We start from the raw sequence: 23,328 nt of genomic DNA, 5'->3' as shown, positions 1-23,328 counted from the left end.
TGCCCTACCACACCACCTAACTCTTCAGTGACTTGCCTGTACAGCACGACTTACTTGGGACAGCTGTTAACAGCCACACTATGTGGTGGGGGTCCAATAACTAAACAGTTTGCTTTCATCTTAAGAGAAGTCATTTACAAATCAGGATGCCATCATTATGTGCACAATAATACTGTATTGTCAAATCCTTAAATCCTCTATGCTATAGTTAATAAAGGAAAATTATTTCAGGATGTTTCAGCAAATGAATGTGTTGGGCCATAGAGTGGAAGTTCTCTTGAGGGAAGAATACTTGGCTTTGGCTTGAAGACAGGTCCTCCGTGATCTTAGCCATCTGGGAACTTGTCTGTCTTTCCTCACTGGTGACAGTGACAGGCTTAGGGGCAGCTCCCAGGGCCTCCTTGCCAGTTGCATGCACTGAGCATTTGATATGTTGGCAGACAGAGCTGATTCTTGGATGCGTGTCTGAACCTCTACAGGTCTGCTTTTGGCAGAATCGAGTGTGACTCTTATCCTTTACCCATTAAGCTATCGTTATGGCTTCCTTATCTTTATTTCTTCTGCAAACATGCCTTTGTAAGTGTTTGGCTCTTTTTTGGCAGTTTATTTGATAATGTACAAGAGTGGAAGGCATGTGTCTTATTTCTAAATTATAGTGTATTTCTTCAAAGGAAAAGGGGAGGATGTAAGTGAAGTATTGTCAACATAAGTTGACAGCTCTGTTGGGCTTAGTTTGATTATCAGTATGAAATTCTTTCTTAAGAGCTGGGTTTGCAACCCCCTATGAAAACATTACTAAATGCCCCTGTTTAGCCCAGAAAATATTGTGTGTTCTTCTCTGAGCCTGATGTACTTAGTGCATATCATAAACTTTCTCATCACTGTAAGTTGTAGAGGTGTGTCCATTAGAGGAAAACTGGAATCTTGTATTCAGACTCTTGTGTTTTGTATGTTCTTTAGCCAGAGTTGAAAGAGGCATATTTAAAGAAAGATGGTTGTGTTTAATTGCCATATATGGAGTCTTTTCAGAGCCCAATCTGATTTACTCTATGTAGGAGCAATCCTTAGCTGAAAGGAATAGGAACATAACTAAGACCCTGCAGAAGATAATGTTTAATAAATAACTCCTCCGTAACAAAGCCTCCTCTGTGTTCCTTGTCAAAGGGCTGTCAAAGCTAAATTCAGTCTATTTACTTATACCATGTAAGATATTCCAAAATTACTTGTTTCTCATTAGACATTGATTCTGTTTGAAACGTTGGTGGTGTTTTGAAGTTCTGTGAATGGAAGAGGGGCTGTGAACCTGGGTCCAAACATGGAAAACTCTTCACAGCAGGCTGAATGACCACTCAGAAAGCAGAAGCCAGCCTGGGTGCCTGGTGGTAGTATGCACAGTCACCTGCAGGACACATAACCAGACGTGGAACCCAACAGTCAAGGACAGTTTTAGTGAAACCGGAGGGTTTCTCCACTAGGCAAGTCCCCTTATGAATAGGGTAGGAAAAAAAATTCACGTTCATCATCTTCGTTCATAAAATGAAGCTATTCACTCACTCTGTATATCGATGCTTTCACTCCCTCTACAATGACAATTGAAAAAATCCAGTTAAACTTTTATTTCCATCAAAAAGGGAACTTTAAAGTTGTGATTGGCCCTGAAGTTTTTTGTAGAATAAAATGACCTTAATTCAGAGTGAAACAAAATATTTGCCATTAAAATAGCTTTTATTGTACACTGAAAACTTTAAGACATAATGAAAGAAACTGAAGAAAACACAAATAAATGAAAAAATATTCCATGCTCCTGGATTGGAAGAATTAATACTGGTAAAATGTTGTACTACCTAAAGCAATCTACAATTGAGTACAGTTTGTTTCAAAATTGCCATGACATTTTTCACAGAAATAGAACAAACAGTCCTAAAATTTGTATGGAACCACAAAAGAGCCCCTCAAAGCATACTGGAGAAAGGAAAAAAAGCTAGAGGTATCACAATCTCAGATTTCAAGATATACTACAGAGCTTTAGTAGCCAAAACAGTATGGTTACTGGCACAAAAATAGACACATAGATCAATGGAACAGAATAGAGTGCCAAGCAATAAACTCACAGGTATATGGTCAAGTTAATTTACAACAGGGGAGCCAAGAATATACCATAGGAAAGAGACAGTCTCTTCAATAAATGATGTTGGGGAAACTGGACAGCTACATGCAAAAGAATGAAAATGGGCTACTATCTTACATCATACAAAAATAAATTCAAAATAGATTAAAGACTTTAATGTAAGACCTGATACCATGAAACTCCTAGAAGAAAACATAGATAGTGAGCTCCTGGACATTGGTTTTGGCAGTGATTTTTTGGATTTGACACCAAAAGCAAAAGTAGCGAGAGCAAAAATAAACAAGTGAGACTATATCAAACTAAAAAGCTTCTGCACAGCAGAGGAAGCCATCAACAAAATGGAAAGGCCCTACCAAATGGGAGATAATGTTTGCAAGTCATATATCTAATATGGGGCTAATATCCAAATTATATAAAGAACTCTTACAATTAATAACAAAAGAACAAATAATCTGATTTAAAGTGGGCAGAGGATCTCAATAGACATTTTTCCAAAGAAGACATACAGATGGCCAACAGGTACATGAAAAGATGCTCAACATCACTAATATCAGGGAAATGCAAATTAAAACCACAGTGAGATATCACCTCATATATGTTAGAATGGCTGTTATCAAAAAGTCAAGAAAGAGCAAGTGTTGGTGACAATGTGGGGAAAAGTAAACCCTCATGCACTGTTGCTGGGACTGTAAATTGTTGCATCAACTATGGAAAACAGTATGGAGGTTCCTCAAAAAATTAAAAATGGAACCGCCATGTGATCTGGCAATTCTACTTTGGGGTATTTATCTGAAAAAAAAATGAAAACACTAATTTGAAAAGATATATGCACCCCCATGTTTATTGTAGCATTATTTACAACAGCCAGAATATGTATACACAAGAGTCCATCAATGGATGAATTGATAAAGAAAATGTATATATACAGAATGGAATATTATGCAGCCACAAAAAAGAATGAATTCTTAACCTTTTGCAATAACATGGATGCACCTTGAGGCATTATGCTAAATAAAATAGAAAAAAATAAATGGGGGTGCTTGGGTGGCTCAGTCGGTTAAGCGTCTGCCTTCGGCTCGGGTCATGAGCCCAGGGTCCTGGGATCGAGCCCCGCATCGGGCTCCTTGCTCTGCAGGGAGCCCGCTTCTCCTTCTCCTACCTGCTTGTACTCTCTCACTATCTCCCCTTCTCTCTCTCTCAAATAAATAAACAAAATCTTTAAAAAGAAAAAGATAAATGCTTTATGATCTTACTTATATGTGGAATCTTTTTTTTTTAGATTTATTTGTTTATTTATTTTTAGAGTGAGGGAGAGGGGGAGAGAATCCTTAGCAGACTCGGCACTGAGCACAGAGCCCAACACGGGCCTCCATCCCACAACCCTGAGATGACAACCTGAGCCGAAACCAGGAGTTGGACACTTAACCAACTGTGCCACTCAGGTGCCCCAGTATATGTGGAATCTTTAAGCAAAAAAACCCAAAAACAAACAAACAAAAAAAACAAGCTCATGGATATGGAGAACAGATTTATGGTTGCCTGAGTCAGGGGAGGGGAGGTAAAATGGGTGAAGGGGAGTCAAAAGGTACAAATTTCCAGTTACAGAATGAGTAAGTCATGGGGTGTGATGTACAGCATGGTCACTGTAGTTAATAATACTGTATTGCATATTTGAAAGTAGCTAAGAGTGGATCTTGAAAGTTCTCATTACAAGAAAAAAAAATTTTGTGACTGTGTATGGTGATGGGTGTTAACTGGACTTACTGTGGTGATCATTTTACAATATATACAAATAATAAATCATTACATCATATACTTGAAACTAATAATGTTATGTCAATTATACCTCAATTTTAAAAAAGCTAACTGGCTTTCTCAGTTAATGTATATTAATATATCAATACATATTAATGTATGTTGATAGAGTTCAAATAATAGCTATGAAAAGGATCTTTAAGGTTTCTTGTTTTGTTTGTTTGTTTATTTATTTGAGAGAGCATGAGTGGGGGGAAGCGGCATAGGGAGAGGGACGAGCAGGCTCCCCACCAAGCAGAGAGCACGATGCAGGGCTTGATCCCATGACCCGAGTCAAATGCAGTTGCTTAACCAACTGAGCCACACAGATGCTCCTATTTAAAGTTTCTTGTTCTAGCATTATATTTCCTATATTCTGTTATCCTTTTATTGTATAATTTTTAATTATTTATACTCTTATGTGTTACTTTAGTCTTCAAGCATAATTGAAGCTCATTAACTTTTTGTTTCTATAAAAAATTTTATGTTATTTCATGTAATGAGGCAGTGGCTGTGTGATGTCAAGACTACTGGCCTAGGAATGGGAATACCTGAGTTCTAGCTACAGTTCTAAGACTTTTTTTCTCTGATATTTAATAAGCCACTTAGTCTTTTCATGAAAATGCATAATGAGACTTCTCATCCAAACAAGATGGCACAGACTTCTCTCTCCTTGCTCTCCTTGTTAAAGATAACTATAAAAACCCAGAAATAACGCAAGAGACAATTAGGCAAACTCTGAAAGGTAGAAAGAAGAAGACCCAGAACTGGCAAAACAACCCAGCAGGAGGGTCTTAAAACCCTCTCACCCAACAGAAGAAGGGGACCCAGGTCTGATATTTGTTGACTTCCAATCTAGCAACAAAAGGCAGATCAGGTAGGCTTATTCCCCTCCTGGATGGAGTGGGAGTCCTTCCAACAATATCAGGTGAGCCCAGAAAAACTGACAGGAAGTATTAGAAGCCCTACTGACAATAAGTGGCCACCAAGGGAGGGCTTTCCCTCCCTTCCATGAAGGGGAGGTGGAGGGGTAGAAGAGGGGTCATATCACTAACGTAGCCTGGGAAGCAGTTTGCATCTGTGAAGGTTAGAGGCTCCCTTCTCCAGGAGAGGCACACCAGGGTGGCCTAGCCAGGGGGAATTCCTCCCATCCTTTCAAGTGACACTGGCTGAGAGCCTACTAAATTCTCACTTCAAGAAATTTTAAAAAGAAGAGCAAAATAAGCTCAAAGCCTACAGAAGAAAGAATAAAAATGAGAGCAGAAGAAATCAATGATCTTGAAAATATGAAAACAGAAAAATTAATGAAGCAAAAAGCTAGGTTTTTTAAATTTTAAAAAAGGTCAATAAAATTGATAAACCTTTAGCAATACTAACAAAAATAAGACACAAAGTACCAGTATCAGGAATAGAATAGTGGATATCACTGTAGATTCTCCAGACATTAAAAGGGTAATAAGCTAATGCTATGAACAACTTTACACTCAAACTTGATAACTTAGAAGAAATGGACCTTGAAAGCCCAAACTACAAAACTCAACCAAGATAAAATAGATGACATGAATAATCCTTTAGCCTTTGAAGAAATTAAATTAATAATTTAAAAGAAAAATCTCCAGGCTCAGATGGTTTTACTGGAAAATTCAAAGAATTGACACTAATTTACAGTTTCTTCCAGAAGACAGACAAGGAGGGAACAGTTGTCAACTGATTTTACAGAGCCAGTATTACTCTGATACCCAAACAAGACGAAGACAGTACAAAAAAAAGAAAACCACAAAGCAATCTCTCTCATGAGCTAGGTAAAAAAAAGTCCTCAACCAAATAGTAGCAAACCCAACAATATAGAGAAAAGAAATATAAATGATGCCCAAATGGGCTTTATTCCAGATCTGCAAAGCTGGTTCAGTATTGAAAATCAGTCAGTTTAATCCATCATATCAACAGACTAAATATGAAATAGAAATATCACTAATCATATTTTGTGTTTTTTGATGCAGGAAAAAAAATCATATGTCCATTCTCAAGTTGGGAATAGAAATGAACTATGTCATCTTAATAAAGAGCATCTACAACAAACTTACAGCCAACGTTATATTTATAGTGAAAGAGTGAATGTTTTCCTTCTAAGTCTGAGACCAAGGCAAGGATGTCCACAGTGTTGACTGTGACACAGCACTGAAAGTTCTAACCACTGCAGTAAGGCAAGAAAGAAAAATAGGCTTACATACTAGAATAGAAAGGGGAGAGAAAGAAATAATAAAAATGTTATTCACAGATAAGAGGACTGTCTAGGTACAAATTTCTAGAACTAATAAAATGAGTTTAGTATAAGGTATGAGGATACAAGATCAACACTCAAAATTATCAGTCACAATTAAAAACTATCATTTAGGGGTGCCTAGCTGGCTCGGTCAGAAGAGCATGTGACTCTTGATTTCAGAGTTGTGAGTTTGAGCCGCACATCGCATGTAGAGATTAATTAAAAAAAAAAAAAACTTTTTTTTAAAAACCCTACCACTTACAATCCTTACAAAGAAAATTAAGTACCTAGGCATGAAGTTAACAAAACATGTACAAGGATCTGTGTGCTGAAAATTACAAAATACTAATGAAAGAAATAATAAAAAAAAAAAACTAAATGGAAAGCTAGACTGTACTTGTGTATTGAAGGACTCCACATGGTACAAATTCACCTATTTCCAAATTGGCCTGTAAGGCTTAAAGCACTTTCTATCAAAATACCAGCAAAGATTTTTGTAGGCATAAACAAACTTATTCTAAAATTTATATGGAAAGGCATAGGCCCTAGAAGCTAAAACAATTTGGAAAAGATGCATAAAGTGGGGAAATTATTCTACCCAATATTAAGGCCTATTATATAGCAGCAGTAGTCAAGACAGTGTGGCATTGGTGGAAGGATAAACGCATAAATAATTAGGATAAAATAAATCTGGAAATAGACCCACACAAATATGCCCAACTGCTATTTGACAAAGGTACAAAAGATGAGAGCAGGGGCCTCTGGGTGGCACAGTCAGTTGAGTGTCCATCTCCTGGTTTCAGCTCAGGTCCTGATCTCAGAGTCGTGAGATTGAGCCCCCAGTCGGGCTCCAAGCTCAGCAAGGAGTCTGCTAAAGTTTCTCTCTCTCTAAAATAAATAAATCTTTAAAAAAAGAGAGAAGAGAGCATTTTCAACAATAATGCTGGAATAATTAGACCAAAAAAAAAGACCTTAACCTAAACGTTTTTATACAAAAATTAACTCAAAATGGATCACTGACTGAAATGTAAAACTATAAACCCTTAGGAAAAATCATAGGAGAAAATTTTGGAACTAGGGGTCCATCAGCAAAAAATTCTTCAACTTGACACCAAAAGCATGATCCATAAAAGGAAAAATTGATAAATTGGACCTGTCAAAATTAAAAACTTTTGCTCTGGAAGGACCTTATTAAGAGGATGAAAAACAAGCTACAGACAGGGAGAAAATATCTTCAGACCACATATCCAACAAAGGACTAGTATCTTGAATATATAAAGAAGTCATAAAATTCAGGCGCCTGCCTTGGTGGCTCAGTTGGTTAAGCGACTGCCTTCGGCTCAGGTCATGATCCTGGAGTTCCGGGGTCGAGTCCCGCATTGGGCTCCCTGCTCGGCAGGGAGTCTGCTTCTCCCTCTGACCCTCCTCCCTCTCATGCTCTCTGTCTCTCATTCTCTCTCTCCCAAATAAATAAATAAAATCTTAAAAAAAAAAAAAGTCATAAAATTCAACAGTAAAAAAAATCAATTAGGGGGCTCCTGGGTGGCACAGTCAGTTGGGCATCAGACTCTTGGTTTCGACTCAAGTAGTGGTCTCAGGGTTGTGGAATTGAGCCTCACATCAGGCTCCACGCTCAGCTCAGGGTCTACTTCAGATTCTCTCTCCCTCTCCTTCTGCCCCTCCTACTCGTGCTCTCTCGCTCCCTCTCTCAAGTAAATAAATAAATATTTTTTTAAAAATCAATTAGAAGGGACAAAAGACATGAGCAGCCATTTGACTAAATAGGATATATGGATGACAGAGAAGCACATGAAAAGATGTTCAGCGTTTTTAGCTATTAGGGAGATATAAACTAAAACCACCATGAGATGCCACTATACACCTATCAGAATGGAGGAAGTTAAAAATAGAACAACAAATGCTGGCAAGGTTGCAGAGAAACTGGATTGCTCATACATTGCTGGTAGGAATATAAACTAGCACAAACACTCTGGGGAACAGGTTAAGAGTTTTCTTATTAAACTGAACATGCAACTACTATGATGCAGTAATTGTACTTCGGGGCATTTAGCCCAGAGAGGAAAACTTATGTTCACACAAAAACCTTGGAATGAACATTTATAGCTGCTTTATTCATAATAGCAAAAAACTGGAAACACACCACATATCCTCAAATGGATAAATGGTTGAACAGGTACATCCATACCATGAAATACACTACTCAGCAGAAAAAAAGGGGGGAGGTGAGAGTAGGGGGAATGAACTATTGATGCGAGCAACAACTTGGATCAATATCCAGAGAATTATGTTGAGTCAGAAAAGTCAATCTCAGAAAGTTGCATACTATATAATTCCATTTATATTATATAACATTCTTGAAATACAGTGTTAAAGAAATGGAGACTAGATTAGTGTGTTTGCTAGGGGTCAGAGACAGGGGAGAGGGACGAAGGGAGGAGGGTGTGACTATAGAAGGGCACCAGGGATCTGGACGGTATCAATGTCAGAAGCCTGTCTATTATAACTTTACAGAATGTTACCATTGGAAGAAACAAATTAAAGGGCACACATTCTCTATGTTTTACAATTATGTGTGAAGCTACAATTACTTCAAAATTAAAAGTTTAGCTCTTTCCCTTTGGGGTGCCACCGAAGATCCTGGTGTCACCGTGGGCCACCATGCAACCCAGTGTTACTGGTATTGTAAGAACATGCCGTATCCAAAGTCTCACTTCTGCAGAGGTGTCCCTGCATCTTTGACCGGAGGCAGAAGAAGGCAAAAATGGATGAGTACCTACTATGTGGCTACATAGTATCAGATGAATATGAGCAGCTCTCCTCTGAAGCCCTGGAGGCTACCCATATTTGTGCCAACAGGTACATGGTGAAAAGCTGTAGCAAAGATGGTTTCACATCCGGGTGTGGCTCTACCCCTTCCACGTATCAGTAAGACTGTCAACTGTATCACCTGTCCTGTGCTGGGGTTGACGGGCTCCAGGCAGATAGGCAGAGCTCCTTTGGAAAGGCCCAAGGCACAGTGGCCAGGGTCCACATTGGCCAAATCATCATGTCCATCCTTACCAAATTGCAGAGCAAGGAGCATGTGATTAAGGCCGCACAAAGGGCCAAGTTCAAGTTCCCTGGCCATCAGAAGATCCACATTTCCAAGAAGTAGGGCTTTACTTAAAGTTTAATGCGGACGAATTTGAAGACATGATGGCTGAAAAGCAGCTCATCCCAGACTGCTGTGGGTCAGATACATCCCTGATAGTGGCCCCTTGGACAAATGGCAGGCTCTGCACTCAGGAGAACCGGCAGTGCCCCCCCCCCCATTCATGCCCACCAATAAATCCTACTTCCTGTGTTTAAAAAAAAAAAAAAAAAGTTTAATTTTAAAAAAAGGCCTAATGATACCTGCACTTCCTGTACCAGTCATCGTTAAGTGTGAAGGGAGGTACAACCTGGGCCAGGCTGTGAGTGCCGTGGGTGCACATGGAAACAGTGAGCCCTAACTAGCCTTATGTTTATTTTGACTTATGTATTCAGTATTTCTACTCCACCTTATTCAAAAAGTATTTACAGTCATTTTTATGTATTGTTATCCTTAATAATAAGGTTCATATACCTATTTACCAAATACCTTGTGAGGGTTTTCTTAGTGTTGATCACACCATCCATGCTAGGAATGAAAAAGGAAAATAAGAAGTGTGACAGACGGAGCCCAGCCCCAGCACCTCCGGTTCCTGTGTGCATAGTATGGGTCATGCACTGGGTCTGGAGCTGGAGCTACTAATTCCGTTCAGGCTTCAAGAGACTGGTAGAGGTTCTGTGCTTGGTTAGCTGATGGGTGAACTTGGTTTTCAATGAGACACTTTTTTTTTCATATTTTGCTATCCATTTGGAATGCATCTTACAATGTTGATTCTTAGTGTAACTGGCAGTGTTTTTCTTTTTAAGAAAAAGTTCTTTTTCTTTCTAATACATAAAATAATGGTGCTGCTTATACTTAGTGGCTCCTTAGGCTCAGTGAGATCTAGTAATCCTGTCTAAAAACAGACTTTCCAGTTTTCATCTAGATATTTTACCGATCCTAATTTTAATAATTTTATTAAACAGTTTAGGGGAGAGGCTTTTTTTTTCTTTAGAGGAACTCCTCTAACAGTTGGAGGGTTTCATTGTAAATTCTGTGATACTCCATGGTAGTGTAGTACTTACATACACCCAAATATTGAAACCTCATTTCCCCTCTTTTTTCTTCTTTGTTTTTCAAGTGTCAATATACAGCATCTGGTTTTACGACAAGAATGACTGTCACCGCATAGCCAAACTCATGGCCGAGTAAGTATTTATATCACGACATAGATTCAATTAGTGATATATGAGAGATGAAAAAATGACTTTCCCCCTTACTTCTCTTTGTTACTGAGTCTACTAACTCATTTATTTCTCACCTGATTTCCTGCTTATTGTCAAAAATTTGTAAGAGGCAGAAAAGCTTAAAGAACTCTAGAATCGTCTGTAATCCTACTATTCCCATTGTTAGTGTTTTAGTCTGTTTCCTTCTAGTCTTTTTATTTGTACATTAGGTTGGGGTGATATGCTTAGGGCTGTCAAACTGCCTAACTCCAGAGGATACCATCGACACCCAGGGCACAGCCTTCCCACCACCTGCAGGGGCTTTACTAAGGGGCTTTTACTTCAGGCTCCCTCCAGGTTTCTGCTCTGACGAGTGATGCCGCGTTCAGCAGCTGATAGAGAACTCCTGCACACGCTTCCCTGAAGTGAACTTCGTTTTGATACCGATTCTAGGTTTGGTAGTCCCCAGTTCACTGGATTGTGTTCCAGTAAATGTTTTGTATGTCAGAATCTTAGAATTGGGAGAGTAATTTCATTGAATTAATGTTCTGAAGGGGGGTTCACTGTGCTTTCTTAGGTTAGCCTACGGGAGCCACCTGGCTTACCTGTGCTGCTGGTCCAGATTCTAGGAGCCCAGGACACTGTGGTGCTGAGGGGGCCTGCGGTGCCACACAGCTCTGGGCAGAGCGTTACGGCGGGCAGTGTGTTCTGGCTCGCCTGTGTTTCCCTTGCACAGTTTTTGCCTGAATCTCCTCAGAGATGTGGAGCCCCCTCTGTCAAATCAAAATTCCCTTTGCTCTCCTGCAAGGTTCTTATCTGCATCTTTGGAAGAAAACAGTCTTCATTTTTTAAGAAACAGGCCAATTTTACACTAATTTCTGTAAATGTGTAAGTAAATAATTAACCCCCAAACCTCAGTTCAAGTATATTTGTATTTTAAAAGAAGCACACATGGCTAAGGCGACGTTTTAATCCAGGACCGCTCACATGTCCTGATGCGATGTTCGTCAGCCTCCTGCTTTATTTGCTTTGGCTGTGAGCTCACAGGGGAGGCCATGTTTATTACTGTGGGCACACACCCCTGCAGACAGTGTTCCAAATGAACTTGGATCACTCAGGCTTGAAGAACCACACTTTTCTTTTTACAACACCTTTTCTCTGGAAATTAATTAATTAAAACCGCTTTTTTACAAAGCCATTTGCTTATTTGATGACTACTTTTTTGTAGTTTTTTTTTTTTTTAAAGATTTTATTTATTTATTTGAGAGAGAGCATGAGAGGGGGGAGAGTCAGAGGGAGAAGCACACTCCCTGCTGAGCAGGGAGCCCAATGCGAGACTTGATCCTGGGACTCCAGGATCATGACCTGAGCCGAAGGCAGTCGCTTAACCAACTGAGCCACCCAGGTGCCCCTACTTTTTTGTAGTTTTGAAAGTTACAGCAAAGGCACTTTACTTCTAATTACTTAGAAGACACAGATTTGCTAATTCTTGGTTATCCTGAAATCCAGAATATTTCCCTTAAATATCCAAACTTTGGAATATATTAATATATAGACTTTCTCCTGCAGATTGAGAGCTTTTGGGCCCCAAGTGAGAAATCTGTCTCTCTTAGCTTTAATAGCTACTTACAGGAAACCATTTTGAGCTTTTTTCTAAACTATCAGGGCCAGCGGTACCCCTCATATAAGACTTCAGATGGTAAATGAGGCAGAAGACTGAAGGCCTATCTGAAAATATTGTATGGAACCCAAAAATAGGGTGAGGAAGTAGAAACAGAAAGCAGAAGGGAAGAGAAGAGCCTTCAGGTTCTTTCATGAGAAATGCCCAAAAGAAGCACATTTGCTTACACTTTCAGCTGGTTTTACTAGAAGCAGAGGAGGTATTGAAAGTGATTAGAGAGTGCCCTCATGAAACTGTTGATAATGAGTTTTAAGTGTCTGGACTATTTATGGCCGAAGAGAATACCTTATATGTTAACATTAACTTTGTGATAAATGGTGTTCTGGTCACCAAAGATAAAAAAAGACTACTTTATCTTTCCTTGCTCTGACTTTGCCTGTGTACAGCCTCTGTTTGCCCCATATTTCAGAATATCATCTCTGCTAACCAGAAATACAGGTAAAATTCTTTCTGGCATATTGTGTGTCTCAATAACTGTGCCTGTCAGTGCCCATCCTGTTAAATCACTGTTTCAACAGCTGCAATATAATAAAGATTCTCCAAGTAAAGAAATTGATTTATTCCAAAAGATGTTTATAAAAACTGAGAAGCTATGTGGGAGAGCAAGCAAATTTCTAGACCTGTACATATCCGAATTTGGAAATCCTCTTTGGTCAGTGGCGAAGTTGAAAATCCACTAAACTTGGGAAATGCTGACTCTCCTAAAGAGAAAATCCACTCTGCCAGAAACTTTTCTTAACAATAAACACTTGTTTAAATGGTTGCCTATATAGACTATGAAATTTGGAGAACTCATGGAAGTGAGCTTTATTCCTGATTTTACAGATAGGCTTGGGGCATATTTGAGAGGAGGGCGAGAGGCAAGGGCGTTCCTCACAGAGTTTGGATTGGAAGAGGCCTTACAGAGTCCAAGCGTCATTCCTGTCCCTTCCATGCCATCTGGACAGCTTCTACTTACAGCAGTGGTGAGCGTTGTAAGGTGGCCTGTTCCACTGGTGAGCAGTGGTAACTACTAGAAATGTGCTTCTCTTTGGGGGCGCCTGGCTGGCGCAGTCAGTAGAGCATGCAGCTCTCGATCTCAGGGTCAGGAGTTCAGGCCCCTTTCGGGCGTAAAGCTTACTTTAAAAAAAAAGAAAACCAAACAAAAGAAAGAAAGAAAAGAAATGTTCTTCTTTTAAATCAAAATTTCAGATCCAGTGTGGGTCAGGGGAGAGCGGAATACCAGCCTGGGCAAGCCAGGCAGCATGGCAGGAGGTAGGAGAAATAGGCTGCGTGACCAGAGTCCTCAGTAAAGGTGGATTCAGGCTGGTGCAGCCTATAACTGAGTGTAAATACAAGTCACTTGAAATAGCATTCTTTTTTTCTCCTGATTATTAAAGGAGCACCTGTTAATTATGGAAAATGAAGAAAAGTACAAAAAAGAAAAGTGAAATTGCTTGTGACCCAGCAAATATGTCTCTCCAGTCTTTTTTTCCTTTGCAACAGGCCTCACAGCTGTGACAGTACAATCTTTCTTTCCCAGTATGGATATAAGAGAAACAATATTGATTCTAATTGGTCTCATGCACATATCACATATCAGTCTTCTTTCACTCTACTGTAAAGTCTATGATTGTACATTCATTTTAGAAATAATCATCCCAGGGGCGCCTGGGTGGCTCAGTCGGTTAAGCGTCCGACTCTTGGTTTCAGCTCGGGTCATGACCTCAGGCTCCTGGGATCAAGCCCTGTGTTGGGCTCCACGCTCAGCAGGGAGTCTGCCTGAGATTCTCTCTCTCCCTCTGCCCCTCCCCCTGCTCACTTTCTCTCTAGTTAAGCATCTGCCTTCAGCTCACATCATGATCCCAGGGTCATAGGATTGAACCCTGCATCAGGCTCCTGCTCAGCAGGGAGGCTGCTTCTCCCCTTCCTTCTGTAGCTCCCCCTGCTTATGCTCTCTTGCTCTCTCTCTGTCAAATAAATAAAATCTTAAAAAAAAAACAAATTCATCAATCAGTTATCCTATTCAGAGCTGTAAGAATCTAGATAGAGAAATGACAATATTATCTTAAAGCAGGATTTTCCAAACAAATCCCGCCTCAGGAGAAGATTCTATACGGTCAAATAAATTTGGGAAAATTTATAAGCCCACCCTTCTTGGAGAATCAAATACATTTTAGCATGTTAAAAACTCAGAATGATTCTGCTATTTAAAATTTTAAAAAGGTCTGTTTAATATTGTTTAACCCAATGTTTTCAAATACAAGAACCATCCCACACACGTTAATGGGAGCTCCTAGGCAGGCTGTCTTAAAGCAGTGAACAAGACACTGAGCAGCCTATTCTTGTCCTACTCCTTTTATTCAAAAAAAAAAAAAACCTTTTGCTACTGAATTATTTTATTGCCTATCCTTTTCACTGTCCAGAAAGTTCTTAGTTCATACAATTATCAAGCTGGGTCTGTGCCCCTAATAACCTATGGGAGATAAGCCTATTCATTACAGTTGGGATTAAAACCTATATGAATCTTAAAAAGAAAAAAGACCTCAACCCTATCAGTGGCATTCTTAACCCTCAACTTTTCTTGCTTTAGGTCTTTTCAAGTGCAGAATTAGCCTAAGCACCAACCAGAATAAAGAGCCTTGCCACAATCACCCTGACCTCAGCCACCCACTCAGTGATTTCTAAGGAGAGAATAAGGGAAACCTTTGAAGATTCCCTGAGACCTCTCTTCTCAAGAAGGTTCTCTCCACCCCCCCACCCACCCACCACTAGTCCGGTGTTGGTACAAACTGCACAGTGGGTTGCTCAGCTGTGTAGCCTGCCTTTGTCTTGCTGGCCACGTCCATTTGAAAATGTACTTTACCTGGTAGTTTGACTGAGTCTGAGATACTTCAAAAAAGAGAAAGAAATAATTTAGTCATTTTAATTTATCTGCTCCCACCAACTCTAGAAAAGAATTCTGCACTTCTGTCCTAACAGTGAGACACCATCAGTTGGCATCGCTGTGCATGAGCTGGTGAAGTGGTTAGTCATGTATTCCCGGGATGAGGTAACCGAGGCCCCGTGTTTATGTTGGGAGGCCAGTGTATCCTATGACATTCTTCCCGTATCCGCAGAAGACGAGCACCAGGAGGGTTCATACGTCAGGTTATGTCTAAAGAAGTCTTTCTGAAACCTGGTTCTCTTCCACTAGTGTTGTAGAAGAGGAGACACGGCGGTCCCAGCAAGCGGCTCGGGACAAGCAGAGTCCTAGCCAGGCCAACGGCTGCAGTGACCACAGGCCCATTGACATCCTGGAGATGCTAAGCAGAGCCAAGGATGAATATGAGAGGGTGAGATGCTGACTGGGAGCACCAAGAGGGGAGGAGGAGGCCTGCAGGGGACTCATGTGCTGGGGAAGTTACCTCAAGGCCAGTAGAGATAATTAGTCCAAAAAGAAAGTGTGTCTTACTGTTTTTAGCCTAAAAGACGGGGAAAGAAATTTGCTTATCTCAGAGTCCTTGACTTGGCATGAAAATTTAGAATGCTCTTTTTCTATTCCTGTAAAATTACTATGGGAGAAAATGGTTTCAGGGTGCAGAAGTTAGCCTGCAGCAGGTAGTTCCGAAAAAGCTTCTTGCCTGTTGTTCACCCCTGCAGTCTCTGCTAGGGCTTAGGAATTTATGTAGTCTGATCATTTGCACCCGCTAATACTAAAGGGTATATTTATGGTCTGTAATTGGTGGTAGGTTCACAGCCTTTAATTTGGATTTTACCCACATGTGAAGCTTTTCTAGAATTCTTTTTTTTTTTCTCTTTTGTGTGTTAGTTTAAAAGTTAAATGATAATATTTTCTCCCCAAGGTTGAATAAAATGGAAGTTGTAGGGCATTTGTTAATTTATTTAATACACACTTATGAACTGTCCACTGTGTGTCAAGCAGTGGACATTTCCTCGGTGATCGTCAAACCGTGTGGCTGTGAAACTGTCCTGGCTTTTCACTTGACATGGGCACTTCAGAGCCCTACACTTCTAGGAGCAAGACCAAAGGTTCCCACCGCTGCACCTTGTTTTAGTGGCATTGTAATTGTTACCTTACTCTTTACTCATGTTTGATTAAGTACTTTCTTTTATTTTCTGTGTGATGCTCACCTCACCAAAAATTTAAGGAACAAGGTATGAAAAGCACTCCCTGATGTGTTTCCCAAACAGTTCTGCTCTGTCACTAGCCTCTACATGGTTAGCAAGTGATCCTTAAGAAAAAGTTCCAGTTGGTCAAGTGAGTTAAGGAAACATTGTTTACATGGCTCCTCCTCCCCTATCCTCTTAGGGCTTTGTAATGCTCAAGACTCTGAGAGGCCCTGTAATTCCCAAGTTGATTTAACCACAGGACCGTTTTTCACATATTCCCCTTTAGCATCTCAAGAATCTAGAGTTTAGGAAACAAACTTTGGAAACAGTGCTCTGGAAGGTAGTTTCCTCTAACAAAGGAAGTCATATTTAGACACCAAAGGAAGTCCCACCCAGGGTAGAGAAGTATACATTAGAGTCCATGAGAATTTTCAAATTATACCAAATTCCTCAGTGTCTCATAGAGAATTAGGAGGAATTTCTGGATCTGTGAAAATTAATATAGGAGAAGCAGTCATCTCTGTAGTAGATTCATTGATTTTTAGGAAACTGGATGAGAATAAATTTTAATAATCATTTACTTTAAGAATCATTTTTTGTACTTTTAGGTCACCTTATATTCCCCCAGACCCCCTCATATCCTTAATGAGATCTGGATTATCTATAGATGCCTTGTTCAGTTTTTATAGAGGCCTTTCTGTGTTCTGATAACAGGTAACTAATAAACCCAGGGCTCTGCCACATATGCCTAGTGATGACTAGATCGTGGTGGTGCCACACGGGACAGAAAGTATAGGGGCTGTACACCAGAGCTGGCGCTCTAGGAGGTGGCCCGCTTATTCTTCAGGCTAAGTAGCGAGTGGCTGCAAAACGAAAGCAGGAACTGAAGCTTAGTTTTTGTACACAAAGCTATAAAGGAGCTTTAGGTCAAACAGGCTGTGTGAAAATCTGACCTGATTTCTAGTTAATGCATTGTGAAAGTAAGAATATGGAGAGCACAGTAAATAACTGTTGTAAAGAAAATGTTCCCAATGGTGTGGAATAAATAAAATGATGTCTAGAACTAAAATATTTGGGAACTTAATAAAATCTTTGGTACTTACTTTATAATGTGTTCTTTCTAAAGTTTTTGAAAACTATCTGTAAATAGGCGGAGCTTCCTGAAAGAATAGTTTTGTTTCTTGTCTGCACTTGCCTGTCATCTAACCAAATGGAGTTGGTATTAGCAGTGACCCATGAATTCATATCTCAGTGTTTGCGTGGGTGCTCTCAGCTGCCGCATGGTTCCAGATGGCTCCTTTGTTTATCTTTAGGTAGAGACTTAGATTGACAGAGTCAAGGGCAGGGGTACAAACCACACCTCAGCAATGGGATGTACTCCCAACCCTAAATCTCCCCCGTCCACTGTGTGTCTTATAATGAATGAAATTCCAGACTTTGGGGTGCAGGATTTATAATAGAGACTACTTGGAAATAAGAACTGCCTATATAAACATTTTCTCCCTGAGTCCTATAGTTTGTTTTAACCAGCGTACCTTTTTTAATGTAAAGAAACATAGCTAAACCCACAGTCCTTTACAGTTGCTCCTTGCTGAGTTACTTCTAGTCACAGGATATAATCCTGGATTTTTGTAGGGGTTATTTGTATTTTATATTTAAAGATTAGAGTAGAAGAAAAAGACATAATCCCACCACCTAGAAATGATCACTTTAATACTTCATTATGTATCCTTCCAAAAATATGTATAAATATGTCCTGTGTGTGGTACATTTCTCTACATTAGTTTTATTAACTAGTCTTAAAAGTCGCTTTTATTAACTCTTTGGTAACCAGTTTTTTCCCAAAGAGCAGTATCTTTATGACAGTGGCTGTTCATCTCATAGGGAGTCCCTGTGAGATTTCTTTTGGTAGAATGAAAAGTCTTTGAAAAAGAGAACAGTGATATTAATAGCTGCATATTTTTCCTTCCGTGCCTTACATAAACAATACGCTGTTTTTTTCTGATTCTCTTAAGAATTCAGAAATATATCCTGTAGCTAAGTTTCATGTTCAGTATTTTCTCTTAAGATAAATTACTTGAAATAGAATTGGTAGATCAAAGGATTTTGATATTTTTAAGGTTTTTACCAAATATTGTAAAATTACCCTCTGGGAAGTTTGTGATTGTTCACTTCCCCCAATCCATACAAATAAATACTAGAGTGTTACCAAAAAACCAACTCAGAGGAAACCTTCCAAGAACGGCCCTACACATGTATAGAAAAATGTCTGAAGTTCTAGAGACCTTTTAAAGCATAACCCATCTTGTAGCTCATGTTAAGTATAGGAGACTCAACTACCCCCAAAACCACATGGGCCACGGGAGTGCATGCAGTGGGTCAGGGTGGACCCGATGCGGACAGAGCCTGGCCTTGCATCAGAGGGTCACTTGCAGCTCAGCTCCAGCCGTTGTTGCCAAGGTATCCAGCTTCTCTCTGAAAATAACAAGCTGGGATTTTTATGTGCAAATGTTCAATTTTTAAAATGTTTCTGAACATTTTATACCTTCTGTTCTAGGAACTTGTGAACAGTGTTTTGAGCTTTTCTCTAATACAGTTTAACCATAATGTGTTAATATAGATTGATGGTGGTGTTGCATAAAGAGGTGGAAAATAAGTATTTCATAAGCAGGTAAAATAGTTGAAGGGGGGGGGGCGCCTGGGTGGCTCAGTCGTTAAGCGTCTGCCTTCAGCTCAGGTCATGATCCCAGGGTCCTGGGATCGAGCCCCGCATCGGGCTCCCTGCTCGGCGGGAAGCCTGCTTCTCCCTCTCGCGCTCCCCCTGCTTGTGTTCCCTCTCTCGCTGTGTCTCTCTCTGTCAAATAAATAAAATCTTTAAAAAAAAAAATAGTTGAAGGGGGTTAAGAGGTACTGACTGCCAGTTAGAAAACGAGTGAGTCACAGGGATGAACAGTACCGCACAGGGAATATAGTCAGTAATGTTGTAGTGAATGTCTGCTGGCCACACTTACCCTCATAGGCACCATGTGATGTGGAGAATTGTCTAATGCTTCAGTAGTTTTCAGATGTTTTCAAAAGATATTTCATAGACTTCCCAGGCTCTTTCACCTCTATGTAAATGGGTAACACTGAGTAAAAGGTGTTCTGAAATAAGGATTAAGTCATTTGAATAGAAAAAAATGCCTCTTTGCCATTCTTTTAACATTGGAGTGCCTAACACTGTGCTAAAAAAAAAAAAAAACCCTAAAAAAAGATGACTAGATGGACGTGGAATTATAAATTTTAGAAATCTAAAGTTATATTTGGGCTATCTGATCCAGCATCTAGTGAGCATTATCCATGTCAAAACAGACACCACAAACAGTTCAGAACACTCAGGAGACCAGATTAAAAAAAAAAAAAAAAAAAAAAGCCCCAACTTCAGTCCAGGGATGTGTTAATTTTGATAGCATAGTACATATTATGTTTTGCTAACCAAATAATAGTCAGCAAACTTTTCACATGATATGCTTTTCCTTTTAATTTCAGAATCAGATGGGCGACTCCAATATCTCCAGCCCTGGGTTACAGCCAAGTACTCAGCTCTCCAATCTGGGAAGCACTGAGACTCTAGAAGAGATGCCATCGGGGTCACAAGATAAGGTCTGTACAGCTAAAGCTCTAGCTTTGTCCAGGGTAACAAAACACAGAGTAGTATTTTGTAAAGATATTAATGCAGTACAAATATGATTTGTTATTTATCTGTCAAGGTGCATACAGGCAGCAACATGCTAACATCCACTCTTGCCATTTGCCCTGTCTTTCCATCTAGATTTTGCAGGAGCCTCCACTTTGGTTTTAGAGCTTTTGCCCTTGCCACCCCCTTACCTCTTCTTCACCCAGCAGCCAGAGTAATCCTGATTCAACATAAGTTAGGTCATGGCGTTCCTCTGCTTAAAATGTTCAGTGGTGCCCCCTCTCACTCGAATCAAAGCCAAGGAGGCCATGCCAGTGGTCCACCAGCCCTGACCTGCTCTGGCTCCCTGCCCCCTGCCTCATCTTTTCTCTCCCTGCCTTGCTCACTTGGCCCCAGCCTCGTTGGCTCTTCTGCCTTTCCACAAATGTGCCAGACTCACTCCTGCCTCGGGACAGGCCTTTGCACTTGCTGTTCCCTTTGTGTGGAATACTTTCCTCCCAGATAGGGTTTTCTCTATTACTTCTTTCAAGTCTCGAGCGTCCTCCATACAGGTGAGGCCTTGTCTGGTCACCCTGTTTTAAGTAACAATCCTTCCTTACCCCTGTCCTGCTCTGTCTTATTTTCTCACTACGGCTTTACCAGCCAACATGGTTTATGATTTTTTTTACTAGGCGCACTGTGTCTCCTCCCCACCTAAGTGTAAGCTCCATAGGGACAGGCAGTTTTATCTGCCTTGTTCATTGCCGTATTCTCAGCACCTAGCATCTGTAAATATTTGTTGACTGAATTAGATTTCTTTGTAGCCGATGGCTTAATAAATGAACAGATACCAAGTATAAAACCCATAGTTTTTTAACTAATCTTTTTACTTTGAAATAATTATAGATAAACATGCAATTACAAAAAAATAATACAGAAAGATCCCACATACCCTTTGCCCATTTCCCCACTGATGACAACTTGCAAAATAAAGTACAATATCACAACCAGGATATTGACAAAATCTACCCATGTGGTTCACATTTCCTCAGTTGTGTTCACATTCATTTCTGTGTGTATGTGCAGGTATGTATTTCTGTGCGATTTTATGTCCTGTATAGCTCTGTGTATCCACCCCCACGGTCAAGATAACAAACACATCAACACAAGGGTTCTTCATGTTGCCTTTGTATTGTCACACCGACTCCCCTATCACACCTTCCTGTCTTTCTCCTCCTCCCATCCCTAACCCTGGCAGCCGCTAATCTGTCCCCCATTCTATAATGTCATTTCAAGAAAGTTACGTAAATGGAATTATATAATATATAACCTTTTGGGAATGTCTTTCTTCACTCAGCATGATTCCTGGAGATGTCATTGAAATTATTGGGTTTATCAGTAGTGTGTTCTCTTTGTTCTCTTTTATTCTGCCACCCAATCAAGTAGGAGTACCAAGATTTGTTTAACCATTTCTAACCATTTGCCTGTTGACAGAACATCTGGGTTGTTTTCAGTTTTTAGCTATTACAAGTAAAGCTTCTGTGAACATTTGTGCATAGGTTTTTGTACACAGATTTCCATTTCTCTGGGATAAATGCTAAGTCATGCAAATGTTGGGTCACTTGGTAATTCCATGTTTTAGTTTATTAAGAAACTGCCATAGAGTTTTCCAAAGAGGCTATACCATTAACATTCCCATCAGCAATGTATCCATAATGTTTTTAAGTATTTAGGTGATAGCCAGATTTTGTATACTGCTTTCCCATGCTCCATTTTTACCGTATTTGCATTTAGAGGCCTGAAGGTCAAGCATATATTAAGAGTGGTGCTATGTAAAATGTAATTTTTACAAAATAAATGTTGAGGGAGAGAAGGAACAGCATCCCTGTGTTCCTTCTTGTCTGGTGTATCAGCCCCAAGTGTTCAGTGGGCCAATCACATCCCCTTTCTGATTCATGAGTCACTTCCCCTTTCCTTTCTGAATCCTGGGGTTAAGGATTCTTGTACTGCCTAACTCCCGGGGCGATTGTGAGAACCAAATGAAGGAACAGACCCAAGACCCAGAGAACCTGTGGGACACCTGGGCTCAGGTGGTTAAGTGTCTGACTTTGGCTCAGGTCATTTATTTTATTTTTTTTTCCAAAGATTTATTTGTTTGACAGAGAGAGACACAGCAAGAGAGGGAACACAAGCAGGGGGAGTGGGAGAGGGAGAAGCAGGCTTCCCGCCGAGCAGGGAGCCCGATGCAGGGCTCGATCCCAGGACCCCGGGACCACGACCTGAGCCCAAGGCAGACGCCGAACAACTGAGCCACCCAGGCGCCCCCAGAGAACCATTTAGAACACAGACCTTGGGATAGAAGAGGTTTCCTGTTACAAACCCGTATTGCAATCAAAACCAGGCTCAGGGCATCAGTGCCTGCTTTCTGAAAAGACCAATAAGAAAGTCCCCAGCACCGTACCCAGTATTCTGAGTCTGGCCTCCCTCAGCACCGCCGCAGAGCAGCCTCACCTTCGAGAGCATGACAGGTGGCAGGCCGTGCGCTGCTTGGCTAAATGGGTACTGGAGTAGGTTGGGCAATGCCTGTTGCCACGGCCAGGGGAAAGGAAGAAAGGCAGGGAGGAAATGATAACTGGGCAGATTTCCAGGCAGTTGAAAACAGGCAAAATGCTCTTACGCTTTGTTTCTTAAGTTCCGTGACACCTGGTGTTAGCATCATTTTTATTGTGCAGAAAATAGCTCTTCACATGATAACACAGATTATATAAGCGTGAGATGAAGGTAGCATCAATATCATTTATTGTATGTGTGTGAAAACGGAGACCCAGGGTAATTTTGTAAAAATCTAGCTGCTTTAAGATGGGAGCATTTTCTTACTGGGGTGTAATTAACACTGTAACTTTCTGTAGATGTAACTTTTAAACGTTGTAACTACCACCCAGATCAAGAGATACAAAATTTCCACCATCTTAAATTCAATTAAAACTGAGTTCATTTGTCACAAATAGGGCAACTGCAACAGAAAGGAAAAGAAATCTTAATCATTAAGTTTAAAGACAATTATTTTTATGTACAGATTCCATTGTATTATACATTAAAGACTTTGTGTAATAAGCTTTCAAGCCAAGTTAATAACAGATGGTGGGGGGGGGGGCGGGGGTGGAGAAATGGACCCAGAAGAAAGCCTTAAGAGCCATAAAACAGTGTCCATTGAAAGATGAAGGGTGGGGGCGCCTGGGTGGCTCAGTTGGTTAAGCGACTGCCTTCGGCTCAGGTCATGATCCTGGAGTCCCGGGATCGAGTCCCGCATCGGGCTCCCTGCTCGGCGGGGAGCCTGCTTCTCCCTCTGACCCTCCTCC

General features: G+C 40.4%; 1 protein-coding gene and 1 pseudogene across 2 annotated transcripts in view; both read left to right on the top strand.

The window, feature by feature from the left end:
* The window catches only part of DCP1A (decapping mRNA 1A), a 56,965-nt gene that overhangs the window by 18,602 nt on the left and 15,035 nt on the right, over window positions 1-23,328 (top strand). For both annotated transcript variants that reach the window (XM_006747059.3, XM_081819160.1), the window contains 3 exons: window positions 10,457-10,523; window positions 15,398-15,536; window positions 19,843-19,956. In XM_006747059.3, coding sequence (XP_006747122.2) covers window positions 10,457-10,523; window positions 15,398-15,536; window positions 19,843-19,956 — 320 coding nt within the window. The remainder of the gene's footprint in view (window positions 1-10,456; window positions 10,524-15,397; window positions 15,537-19,842; window positions 19,957-23,328) is intronic.
* LOC145716885 (large ribosomal subunit protein uL16-like) lies at window positions 8,225-10,450 on the top strand (annotated as a pseudogene).

The sequence above is a fragment of the Leptonychotes weddellii genome, chromosome 1 (assembly GCF_054177405.1).
Source record: "Leptonychotes weddellii isolate Sample4059 chromosome 1, ASM5417740v2, whole genome shotgun sequence".
Classification (NCBI taxonomy): Eukaryota; Metazoa; Chordata; class Mammalia; order Carnivora; family Phocidae; genus Leptonychotes; species Leptonychotes weddellii.
Note: the sequence above shows the minus strand (reverse complement) of the source record. Positions and strands in the feature narration are given on the sequence as shown.